General features: G+C 39.3%; 1 protein-coding gene across 1 annotated transcript; it reads left to right on the forward strand.

Annotated features, from left to right (window-relative positions):
• Window positions 1-8,080: 8,080 nt before the first annotated feature.
• Window positions 8,081-8,713, forward strand: LOC311612629 (melanoma-associated antigen B4-like; the record flags this gene model as incomplete). Its single annotated transcript, XM_084865702.1, is given in 2 exon segments — window positions 8,081-8,139; window positions 8,141-8,713. Coding segments are annotated over 2 exon segments (630 nt in total). The 3' UTR covers window positions 8,712-8,713.
• Window positions 8,714-13,635: the final 4,922 nt, after the last annotated feature.

Raw genomic sequence — 13,635 nt, forward strand, 5'->3', positions numbered from 1 at the left:
CTGAGCCACTGGACCCTGCTAGGACACCTAGCACACAAAACCACTATATCAACTCAGGGAAGCAGAGACAAAGAAACAGATCACAAACGAAAGAAATGGAAGAAAACAAACAACAGGATATAGAGTTTAAAACCATGATTATAAGATTTTTCAAGAATTTCCTAGAAAAGGCTGATAAATTTAATGAGACCCTCTAGGATATTAAAAGTGATCAACTAGAAATTAAGCATACACTGACTAAAATAAAAAATATTATACAGAGACCTAAAAGCAAACTAGAGGATCACAAGAATCAAGTCAAAGATTGAAATACAAAGAAGCAAAAAACACTCCTCCGAAAAGGCAAAAAGAAAAAAGAATACAAAATATGAAGTTAGTGTAAGGAGCCTCTGGGACAACTTCAAGCGTACCAACATCCAGATTATGGGGGTGCCAGAAGAAGAGAGAGAGCAAGATACTGAAAACCTATTTGAAGAAATAATGACAGAAAACTTCCCTCACTTGGTGAAAGAAACAGACTTATAAGTCCAGGAAGTGCACAGAACCCCAAACAAGAGGAATCCAAAGAAGACCACACCAAGACAAATCATAATTAAAATGCCAAGAGCAGAAGACAAAGAGAGAATCTTAAAAGAAGCAAGAGAAAAACAGTTATTTACTTACAAGGGAGCACCCATACGATTGTCAGCTGATTTCTCAACAGAAACTATGCAGGCCAGATGGGAATGGCAAGAAATATTCAAAGTGATGTATAACAAGAACCTATAACCAATACCCAGCAAAGCTATCATTCAGAATTGAAGGTCAGATAAAGAGCTTCACAGATAAGAAAAAGCTAAAGGAGTTCATCACCACCAAACCAGAATTATATGAAATGCTGAAAGGTATTCTCTAAGAAGAGGAAGAGAAGAAGAAAAAGATGAAGATAAAAATTACGAACAACAAATACATATCTATCAACAAGTGAATCTAAAAACCAAGGGAATAAAAAATCTGATGAACAGTATTAACTGGTGAATATAATAGAATCAGTCCAATCCATAGAAAAGGAGTGGACTGACAAATCTTGGGAGAAAAGGAGAGTGGGGGGTGTGGGAAGAGACTGGACAAAAAGCGAACACCTAAGGATGAGGACAGAGTGGGGAGGTAAGGTCAGAGGATGCGGTAGGAACCTGGCAAAGGGAGCTTTGGGGGGGAAAAAGAGGAACAACTGTAATAATCTGAACAATAAAGATTTATTAAATTTCAAAAAAAATAGTGCTATATAAATTCCCACAATAAGAAAATAAAGGGGCCAGGGGGGAAATGGGGTGAGGAGAACAATAGTCAAAGACTATGTCATTGATACACTAAACAAACAAACAAACAAACAAACAAAAACAACCTAATAAAAAGATAACACACTTGAACAACTTTAAACCAACAGATATTTATAAAACACTTTATCCAATACAATTAGAACATATAGTCTTCACAAGTGCACACAGAACATTCTATAGGATAGACTATATCCCAGGCCATAAAACAAAACTTAATAAATTTAAAGGATTGAAATCATGCAAAGTATGTTCTCCAACTATCAGATTGAGTAAAATTATAAATTAATAACAAGTAAATTTGAAAAATTAACAAAGATATAGAAATCAATACAAAACTAAATAACCAATGGATCAAAGAAGAAATCACAAGGGAAACTGGGAAATAATTTGAGATGATGAAATATAACATTTCAAAACTCATGAAATTTAACTAAATCAGCACTTAAAGGAACATTGATAACTTTAAATGCCTATATTAAAAGAGAAAATGATATCAAATCAATAACCTAAACTTTCACCTGAAGACATTAGAAAAAACAAGAGGAATGATGGACATAATAGAATAGGGTGGTAATAAATCAAGTAAGAAATAGAAAAATAATAGAAACTACTAAAACCAAAACTTAATTCTTTGAAAGATCAATAAAATTCAAACTTTAGATTATTCAAGCAAATAAAAGAGTAAAGTAACTAAAACCAGGAATGAAAAAGAAGACATTACTACCTTGTTTCCCCGAAAATAAGACAGTGTCTTATATTAATTTTTTCTCCCAAAGTTGCGCTAGGTCTTATTTTCGGAGGATGTCTTATTTTCGGGGAAACACGGTATCAACCATGCAGAAAAGCATAGTAAGACCAGATTAGTGATTGCCAGAGGTAGGGTTGGGGAATGAGAAGTGGAGAAAATACGTGAAGGTGGTCAAAGGATAAAAACTTCCAGTTATGAAATAAGTACGTCCAGGGCATATAATGTACAACATGGTGACTATAGTTAAGAATACTGCCCTGACTGTTTTGGTTCAGTGGCTAGAGTGTCATCCTGGGGACTGAAGGGTTCCAGGTTCGATTCTGGTCAAAGGCATGTACATTGGTTGCAGGCACATCCCCAGTGGGGGGTGTGCAGAAGGCAGCTGATCAATGTTTCTTTCATCGATGTTTCTAACTCTTTCTCTCTCCCTTCCTCTCTGGAAAAAAAAAAAAAAAAAAATCAATAAAATATATATTTTAAAAAAGAATACTGTATTGTACATTTGAAAGTTGCTAGGTGAGTAGATCTTAAAAGTTCTCCTCATAAGAAAAAAAATTGTAACTATGTGTTGATGAATGTTCACTAAACTTATTTAGTGTTATTTCATTTTATTTTAAAAGGTATTTTTTAAATATAAATGAGAAAATGAGAAAAACATCTTTTGTATTTTCCACATATTTCTAGCATTCTTCAACCTTTGTACAGAACTGATTGTATATCTGGCATCATTTTCCTTCCCAACAACTTCCTTTAATATTTCTTATACTTCATGTCTGCTGGGGGAAAAAATGTTTGTAAGGATATTTTCACTTAGAATCCTAAGTTAACTTTAAAAAAAAAAAAACATGCTAAAGTTATCATTCCATTCCTTTTGGCTTGCATGATTGCTGACAAGAAATGTGTAGTAATTCTGATCTCAGTAACCCTGGTGTGTTGTTTCTCTGACTGCTCTTTGAGTTTCATTTTATCACTGGTTCTCACCAATTTCAATATGACATGCCTATCAATAGGGACTGTAACACATATCTGCTAATATACTATCTACCATGGTATGTTCATATTATGGAGTACCACAAAGCATTCTTTAAAATGCAGTGGTCATGGAATACTGCTCTATATAATGTTGAGTAAGAAAATTAATTGCATCCCCATCAGCAGTGTTCTAGGGCTCCTTTTTCTCAACAGCCTCGCCAGAGGCAGCCATTCTGGTGCAGCCACTATGGAAATCAGTGTGGAGTTTTCTCAAAAAAATTAAAAATGGAACTGCCATTTGAACCAGTGATCCCACTTCTAGGAATATATCCTAAGAAGCCTGAAACACCAATCAGAAAGAACATATGCACCCCTATGTTTATAGCAGCGCTATTTACAATAGCTAAGATCTGGAAACAGCCCAAGTACCCATCAGTAGATGAGTGAATAAAAAAGCTGTGGTACATTTACATCATGGAATACTATGCAGCAATAAAAATGAAGGATCTCTTACCCTTTGAGACAGCATGGAGGGATCTAGTGAGTTATTATGCTGAGCAAAATAAGCCAATCAGAGAAAGACAAGTATTACATGATATCACTCACACGTGGAATCAAATGAACAAAATAAACTGAAGAAAAACATAGATTCAGAAATATAGAAGCATGGAGCAGTCTGTCAAATCTCAAAGGAGAGGCCTGGGTAGGTGGGTGTGTGAGAAGAGATCAACCAAATAACTTGTATACATATATGCATAACCCATGAACACAGGCAATAGTGTGGTGAAGGCCCAGGGCGGAGGCAGGGGGCATGAGTAAGGGTGCGGGGGCAAGGGGATGAGCAGGGGTGGGCTAGAAAGGATCAATGTTGGGGGGGAGGGGGAGAAGAGACGTATGTAATATTTTCAACAATAAGATTTTTCAAAAATTAAATTTAAAAAATTAAATTGCAAAGTGATGTATACGGTATAATACTATCTATTTATAAATATGGAAACCCTCCATATGCCAAAAGGCAATAAACTGTATAGATCAAGGGACATAATTTGTACAAGTATAGAAGATCCTCATGAAGCCACAGGGAGGCTGGGTGGGGAAATCACGCAAATGTTGCTCTGATTTACCATGGAATCTGTTCATGTGTGTACGTTTAATAAAATGAAATTGACATTTCTCCCCTCCAAAAAAGGCAACATTTCTTTTACATTAAAATATTTTCTATTTTTTGAATGTAAAAACTTTTAGAGTAACAAACTTAATATAGTTATAGATTTCAGACATCCTAGGAGACATTGAATAAAAATATTCAATGAATGAATGGGCCTTAGAGGTTTGTGGAGCCTCCTGTCATTGTCACTGATTCTCCCTAAATATTCATCAGAGGTGGTGGCCTGCTACAGTGGGCATTTATTGGTTTTGCCAGCCCAGCACCCAGTAGCCCTTTCTTTTGGTAAAGGTTCTTCAATACCCCCTGGGATTTCTTCTACCCTACCGCATGTACTTTTGGTGAGATTATCAACTCTGCCTTCTCCTGACCAAGGAGTGGACATGTAAGCTAAACTATGCCAAGCAGACTCTCTCCCCTTAGAATCCTGAGTGGAGGAACAGGAGGTCAGAAAACAGCTGATTTGCCTTGACAGCATCTCTCTGGGGACACTGCCAATTGATTTCTATTTAGATTGCTTGAGCTGAGCTGCTTCCAATTCTGTGAATTACCCCATGTCCTCACAATACAGTCCTCTCTGGGTTAGTCAGTCAGTCACTGATGTTGATTGTAACTGAAGAACACTGACAGGGCTGCAGGTAAATACATAAAATAAAAAGGTCACCACTAGCTTACAAGAGTCCACAGCGTTTTGTTTAACTTTGCTCCAGAATTTGCTTCTCTATTGTCTACATCAGTCCCAGCTCTATTTCTGGAAGCTCATAACATAAGTGTACTCTACCTTCCAAATGGCACGTATTTAAAAACTACTCTCATTTATCCTTAAATACTTTCTCAAAGTAAATTAATTTGTTTTCTCGATTAAAACATGTACAACTACCACCCTCTCACTAGAATGCCTACAGTATAAAAGACAGACCATTCAAAGTGTTAACAAGGATGTGGAGAAAGTGGAACTCTTATGCATTGCTGGAGAGAATGTAAAATGAGGCAGCCACTTCTGAAAAACAGTTTATATAATTTACATATTGATGTAATTAATATTTTTAAATGGACTACAAAGACTCACCTACTGTAATGTTATCCTAAGCAGTAATATGCATGAAATCATGATTCTATACACATTAACTATTAATTTAAAATAGTGGATCACTTACTATTACAATTACTTAACTATTAATTTAAAATGTGGATCACTTACTATTAAAATTAATCTCTCGCCAAAGCCGGTTTGGCTCAGTGGTAGAGCGTCGGTCTGTGGACTGAAAGGTCCCAGGTTCGATTCCGGGCAAGGGCATGTATATTGGTTGCAGGCACATCCCCGGTAGGGGGTATGCAAGAGGCAGATGATTGATGTTTCTCTCTCATCGACGTTTCTAGCTCTCTCTCTCCCTTCCTCTCTGTAAAAAATCAATAAAATATATTTAAAAATAAAAAATAATTAACTCTCGTGCCACTAATGCTCTATACATAGTGCCCTCTGGGAAACATTAGGCTATATTCTATTCAACGTAAATATGTGCATAAATTAATTTTCATTAAAGCAGTCACCAACTTAGAAAAGAATAATATAAACTTTATGTAGCACATACTGAAATACAAAAAGAAGTAGATCTTTCAATTAGTAATTACTTGGAAAGGACTTGGGTTGGCTTTTCTCAATTGAAAGTAACTAAAGAGCTGGAGATCCGACTGATCTCCAGAGCCAAGACGTCTTCTCTCCTACAGGGCACCCACCATGGCCTCAGCCTGTGATGTGGGGAAAGACCTCCACACAGGAAGAGAGAAAACGGAAGTATTAAAAAAATGTCATTACACAAAGAATTGTGAGGTCATTGTTTTCTGCAGATTCTTCAGTGTTCTTCCTTTCTCTACTTGCCACATTTATTTAATGTGCATCAATTTTTAAAAATAAAATACAGTAAAAATTTCATTCTTTTGGATACCTTCAGATGAAAATTTAATATTTTAAATTATAATCATAGTTAAATTTCTAATCTTATTTCCAATCTTCTATTTAATTCAAAAATAAAAATTTAAGTGGAAATATTAATTTCTTTTTTTAAGTACTGACACTCATACCAATTGTATAACTATGTTCGTTAAGTTCTCAGAACACTAAAAACATGTTATTTTTTTTCATTATTACATAAAAAATATAAACCAAAAGAACAAAATGCTCTCAGAGGCCAGAAGAGAATACCAGCACAATATGTTCTGCGAAATGGACCTAAAATCTTCTTGTAATTATGGTTTGATTATTCTTAGAACTCCATAGGTTAAGGGATATGATATACAGAACTTCCTTTAATTACTCCAGCAGGACTGAGGACAAGCGAGGGGTGGTGGGTAGATGAAATGGATAGATGTAACCAGAACAACATAATATTGATATTTGTGAAAGCTTGGTAGTGACTTAATAGGTGTTATTTTATTTTTTAAATTTTCTAAATATTTGATTCTACATTAAAAGTTAAACAAAAACAGATAAAACCCTTACTATGCAGTTACAGAAACAACTTAAAGCAACCACTGTAGTGCCCAAAATAGAAAATAAACAACAACAAAAAAATCATTCCAAAACAAAACGCCAAGAGGTCTATAAGTATTCTTGCTATTTAATTTGTATAATAAAATGAAAAAATCTTTTACCATTAAATCCACTATTTTCAAGTTGCATGAAAGGTTATTATGCCACCTACTGGACATTGTGATTAACTACTTATATTTTAAAAATCACTATTGAATAGATTCTCCTATCGAGTGGTCAGCAAACTTGTTAGACAACAGAGGCAAATATCTACAGTACAACGATTGAAATTTCTTTTGAGAACCAAATTTTTTAAACTTCTTCTGACGCCACTTCTTCAAAATAGACTTGCTCAGGCTGTGGTATTTTTTGGAAGAGCCACACTCAAGGGGCCAAAGAGCCACATGTGGCTCATGAGCCGGTGTACCGACCACAGTCCTATCCTATCCCAAGCCTTTGGTCTTTAAGATAATGCCAATACTATTAAATTTATGTTTATGTGTGTGTATTTACACTCATACTGTTAATTAAAAATGTTATATGATACAATTTCTAACAGCATGAAATGCCACCTGCAAAAGATATATCAAAATTTTTGTTAGAGAGGTGTGCGGGTGTGGCGGCTGCCTGAGGGCTTCGCAGGACTGGCTTCGAGTGAAGTGGCGGCAAAAAGTCTAGCACTGGCCTTGAAAGTGACACTTACGACTTTCATTAAGGCAAATTCAGAGGAAAACTTGCACAGGTGCCCAAATCACCTGTCTGCTGTCAACAGCAGCCATCATGCCTCGTGGTCCTAAGAGTAAGCTCCGTGCTCGGGAGAAACGCCGCCAAAATCGAGCTGAGAAACAAGGTGATATGAGTGCTCAGGCCCCTGCAGGAGAGGAAGGAGAGGCTGCTTGCTCCTCCTCTCCCGTTTTGGGGGATGGTCCCTCAACCTCCACTGGTGCTGGCACTGTCCAGGCACCTCAGGATGCCCCAGCCACCACCAGTGCCGCTGCAGGTGCTTCAGGTGATGGGTCTGCTGTAAAAGCCCAAGGCCAGGTTCAGAAAAATAAAAAAGCCTCCCAGGTCTCAATGTCCTCTGGTGATGGCACCATCCAGGCACCTCAGGATGCTCTAGCTGTCACCACCAGTGCCACTGCAGGTGCTTCGGGTGAAATATCTGATACAAAAGTCAAAGGCCAGGTTCAGAAAAATAAAAAAGCCTCCGAAGTCTCAACCTTCTGAAAAGTAAAAAATGCCAAATGCCAGGTTCAGAAAAGTAAAAAAGCCGCCCAGGCCTCAACCTCCACTGGTGCTGGCACTCTCCAGGCGCCTCAGGAGACCCCAGTCACCACCAGAGAGACATGCTGGAGATCATCCACAAGTGGTTCTGGAAGGACTTCCCTGAGATTCTCAGGAGAGCCTGAGCACATGGATCGGTTCTTTGGCCTGCAAGTGAAAGAAGTGAAGCCCAACGGTAACTACTACAACCTTGTCAGCAATCAAGATGACAGCAGCGATGAGAGTGTAGGCTGTGGCTTTAGGTTTCCTAACAAAGGGATTCTGATGCCTCTCCTGGCTGTGATCTTCTTGAATGGCAACTGTGCCCCTGAGGAGATCTGGGAATTCCTGGGTGACTTGGGCATCTATGATGGAAAGGCTCACTTCATTTTTGGGGAGCCCAGGAAGCTTCTCACCCAAGATATGGTGCAGGAAGAATACCTGGTGTACCAGCCAGTGCCCAACAGTGATCCTCCACGCTATGAGTTCCTGTGTGGTGCAAGAGCCCACGCTGAGACCAGCAAGTTGCAAGTCCTGGAGTTTTTAGCCGATCTCAATGATACCTTGCCCAGTGATTACCCACCCCATTATGAAGAGGCTTTGCAAGATGAGGAAGAGAGAAAGCAAGCAAGAGCCCAAGCTGCACCCATGGCTGCCACTCCTCCCATGGCCAGTGGAGACTCCAGTGTAAAGCCTAAGGCTCCTAAGGTTTGAGATTGAGAATATGTCCAAGTGCTGCCCACACCCTGAGTGAACTCGAGGTGGAGTCTTCAGTTTTGGGATGAAAGGCAGTTTCATAATATGAAAAATACCTTGTCTTATCTTTGTTTGTTTTGGGGGCGTTTTGTATTTTCAAGTTGTGTTCTTTTAGACAAGGTGCGGAGAACCTTTTTTTCTGCCATGTGCTGTTTGGGTATTTAGGACATTATTCATGAGTCATACAAAATTATCAACTTAAAAAATAGCCTGCTGCTTTTGGTCAAATATTTAATTAACTCTAATGCCTTGGCAGGGCCAGACCAAATCATTTTGAGATTGTTATGTGACCCACAGGCTGGAAGTTTCGTACCCCTGTTTTAGACAGAATGTTTATTTAGATCTAGAACAAAGTATCAAAGTTTATGAATGACATGAATCGCACATCTATTATTGTTTATGTAGTTAGGAGTAAGAGTTTAGTTTTAAAAATAGAAATTGTTAAGTCCTTCAAAATGTTGTGTGATCCAGAACAAGATAGTATTTTAAGATGTAAACAAAATATACACTAAAATACTTTGGTGCAGTAGATAGACATATAGGATAAAGTAAAAATTGGCCACTTCTATTTTATTTTTTTGTTAAATTACACTTGACAACAATATTAGTGGTATATGTGCAGCATAGTTATTAAACATTTCTATAACTTAAAAGTGTTTACCCCTGTAAGTTTAGTACCCATCTGAACAATAAGTAGTTAGTTCATTACTGATTATATTACCTACTCTGTACCCAACATTACCTGTTACAGCCAAGAAATGGAATTGTTCATCTGAAGACAAATGGATAAAAAAAGTTGTGGTACATGTATAAAACTGGTCACTTCTTGGAGTCGTTCCAAGATGGCTGACAGGTAAACACCTAGCCACAGCCGCACACAACAATTTCAATAAAATACAACTAAAATATAAAATGGACATTACCCAGAACTACAGGAAAGTCGACTGACTGGAAATTCTACAACGAGAAGCAAGGAGAAAACCAGAAGGAAGCGCGGAGGAGCTGTAAAAGCCTAAGGTACGGAGACACACGGAGCGCATGGAGAGGACGGAGCGGGAGAGGAGGGCGGCTGAGTGCCTGGCTAGCGTTCCCTAGCGGGAAGGAGATAAACGCTCCGACTGTGTTGGGCCCCAGTTCTGACTGCTCTGAACCCCAGTTCTAGGCCAGACCCTGGGGACCCAGGCTCACACAGAGGTAGCTGGGCTGTAAGGTGGAACCCCGGGGGAGCGGCGAAAGGAGGTCCTGGCGGTGCGCACATTGTGCGCAGAGAAGGGACGGTTGGCTGTGCCGCGGGATTGCCCCGGTGGGAAGGAAACTGGGGCTCCAGACTGCTCTGAACGCCACCTCCAATCCCACTTCCAACTGAACTGAACCCCAACACCGGGCTCATTGGGGGAGAGCATAGACTGTTTGGTAGCAGGCGAAAATCGAGGGCACCTTTCTCTCAGAGGTGCTTGCAGCCAGTACTGAAGGACCCTGAGACCCAGGAACCGCATAGGGCAGGGCTGACGGAAGCCAAGGCTGTAGGCTCCACCCTGAAACCCCGCCCCATCCAAGCAGAACACAGAGACTTTTAAGGCTACCAACTCAGGAAAGCTGCGAAAATGCCAAGACGAAATAGATCACAAACGAAAGAAATGGAGGACAAAAAGCGACTGGATATAGAGTTCAAATCTACGCTTATAAGGTTTTTAAATAATTTCCTTGAAAAGATGGATAAGACCTATGAGGATATGAAAAGGGATCAACTAGAATTAATAAGGAATCAACAAGAAATGATAAGGGATCAACTAGAAATAAATAATACATTGACTGAAATAAAAAATATTATACAGAGTCCTAAAAACAGAATGGAAGATCGCAAGAATCAAGTCAAAGAGTTGGAACATAAAGAGCCAGAAGACACTCCTCCGCAGAAGCTAGAAGGCAAGAGAATCCAGAAAATTGAAGATAATGTAAGAAACCTCTGGGACAACTTCAAGCGAACCAACATCAGAATTATGGGGGTCCCAGAAGAAGAGAGAGAGCAAGATATCGAAAACATACTGAAAGAAATAGTGACAGAAAACTTCCCCCACCTGGTGAAAGAATTAGACTTACAAGTCCAGGAAGCGCACAGAACTCCAAACAAAAGGAATCCAAAGAGGACCACACCAAGACAAATCATAATTAAAATTCCAAGAGCAAAAGACAAAGAGAGAATATTAAAAGCAGCAAGAGCAAAGAAGGTAGTTACCTATAAAGGAGCACCTATACGATTGTCAGCTGATTTCTCAACAGAAACCATGCAGGCCAGATGGGAATGGCAAGAAATATTGAAGGTGATGAATAGTAAGAACCTACAGCCAAAGATAATCTATCCAGCAAAGCTATCACTCAGAATCGAAAGTCAGATAAAGAGCTTCACTAATAAAAAAAAGCTAAAGGAGTTCATCAACACCAAACCAGAATTATATGAATTGCTGAAGGGGGTTCTTTCAGAAGAGAAAGTAAATAAAGATAAAAATTATGAACAACAGCCGAAACCGGTTTGGCTCAGTGGATAGAGCGTCGGCTTGGGGACTGAAGGGTCCCGGGTTCGATTCCGGTCAAGGGCATGTACCTTGGTTGCGGGCATATCCCCAGTAGGGGGTGTGCAAGAGGCAGCTGATCGATGACTCTCTCTCATCGATGTTTCTAACTCTGTATCTCTCTCCCTCTCTGTACAAAAATCAATAAAATATATATTTTAAAAAAAAAAAAAAGAAAAAGAAAAAGAAAAAATGACAACTTTCTTTAAAAAAAAAAAAAAATTATGAACAACAAATACATAACTATCAACAAGTGAATTTAAAAACCAAGGAAATTAAAAAAAAAATTTGATGAACAATATTAACTGTTGAATATAATAGAATCAGAGGTATGGAAGGGGAGTGAACTGACGATTCTTGGGGAAAAGAGGAGAGGGGGATGTGGGAAGAGACTGAACATAAACTGTACACCTATGGATGAGGACAATGGGGAGTGGGGAAAGGGCAGAGGGTGGGGTGGGAACCTGGTGGAGGAGAGCAATGGTGGTGGGGGGGGAAAAAAAGGAACATTTGTAATAATATGAACAATAAAAATTTATTAAAAACAAAACAAAAACTGGTCACTTCTTGTTTGCCTTACTACATTTAGTCTTTTTAAAAATTTTAAAAACATATTCCTGAGTTTACTTATGTTTTTCCACAATGTTTGAGAAAATAAATCCTAGCGGATCAGAAAAAAAAAAAAAAAAGGAAGTACGTTGGTGATCACTGAATGATGTCCTTCTTTAACAGAAAATCCCTATTTTAAATAGTTTTCCAGAGGGTTGGAACACAGAATTTAGTTATTTACACATAGGGATAAACTAGAAAGCTAGAAACTAGTCCTGGCTCTTAAATATAGTGCTATTTTATTTTTATCTCAGTCTTTTAAAATCTTGATTTTTATCACAACTTTACATCCTAGTCAGACATCCCTCTCACAATCCAGGCTACTGACTCCCAACTGCTTGCCTGCCTGCCTGCTTTCCTGATTGCCCCTAACCCCTTCTGCCTGCCAGCCTGATCACCTCCTAACCACACCCTGCCAGCCTGATTGATGCCTAACTGCTCCCCTAGTTTGCCTCTAACTGCCTTCCCCTGCAGGCCTGTCCCCCCAAACTGCCCTCCCCTGAAGGCTTGATCGCCCCAAACTGCCTTCTCTCGCAGGCCTGGTTCCCCCTCCCCCCCCAACTGCTCTAACCCTGAAGGCCTGGGTTCCCCCATCCCCCAAATTCCCTCCCCTGCAGGCCTGGTAGGCCCCAACTTTCCTTTCCTGCAAGCCTGGTCCCCCAACTGCTCTCCCCTACAGGCTTGGGTCTCCCCACAACTGCCCTCCCCTGCTAGCCATCTTGTGGCAGCCATCTTGTGTCCACATGGGGGCAGCACTTGTGTGTTGGAGTGATGATCAATTTGCATATTACTCTTTTATTAGATAGGATAGGCCAGTTAGTAAGACCCTGGAATGTTCTTGCCCAGAGAAAGTTTTCCCACCATATTCCCTTGTCTGATCAAAAGGCATCTTTTAAAAACATAAGACCTTAAGCCATGTCATACCTTCTAACCCAGGAATGTCACTTCTAGAAATAGAGAAAACAAATGTAAGAAGCCCAAAGAGTTTCTCTAAAGTAGGGGTGTCGAACTCAATCAGAGAAGGGGCCAAAATCTAAAATCCAGCCTAAATCGCAGGCCAAATGGTTTACTGAACAGTCATAAACTGACAATGTCATAAACTGACAACGGAGTGCAGTGATGACAGCGCGGTGCGGGCCACATTGCAAGGCCTGGCGGGCTGGATTTGGCCCGCGGGCCTTGTGTTTGACACATGTGCTCTAAAGCATTAAAAATAAGAGGGGAAGGAAGACCCAAGCTATTACATGCTCCCAAGCTGGGAAATGACTCCATAAATTAAAGCATCAACAGGATGGAATCTTTTTTAACCATTCAAAGGGTGTTTTTCATTTAAAATTTATATAATAATAAGAATTGTTTGATAACAATACATGTGTTAATGTTCTGTCAGTTGAAAAAGACAATGGAAAGCATCAAAATTTCAATACTCCTGGCTGGCGTAGCTCAGTGGCTGAGCATGAACCTATGAACCCAAAGGTCATGGTTGGATTCCCTCCACATCAGGGCAAATGCCTTGTTTACTGGCTCTGTCCCCAATAGAGGGCATGCAGGAGGCAGCCTATCAATGATCCTCTCTCATCATTGATGTTTCCCTTCCTCTCTACCTCTCCCTTTCTCTCTGAAATCAATAAAAATATATTAAAAATATATTAATGCTGGTTACCTATGAGTGGTAGGATTATGTGATTTTGAAAATTAGTGTT

The sequence above is a fragment of the Pipistrellus hanaki genome (genome assembly GCF_964339955.1).
Source record: "Pipistrellus hanaki genome assembly, chromosome: 1".
NCBI classification, from domain to species: domain Eukaryota; kingdom Metazoa; phylum Chordata; class Mammalia; order Chiroptera; family Vespertilionidae; genus Pipistrellus; species Pipistrellus hanaki.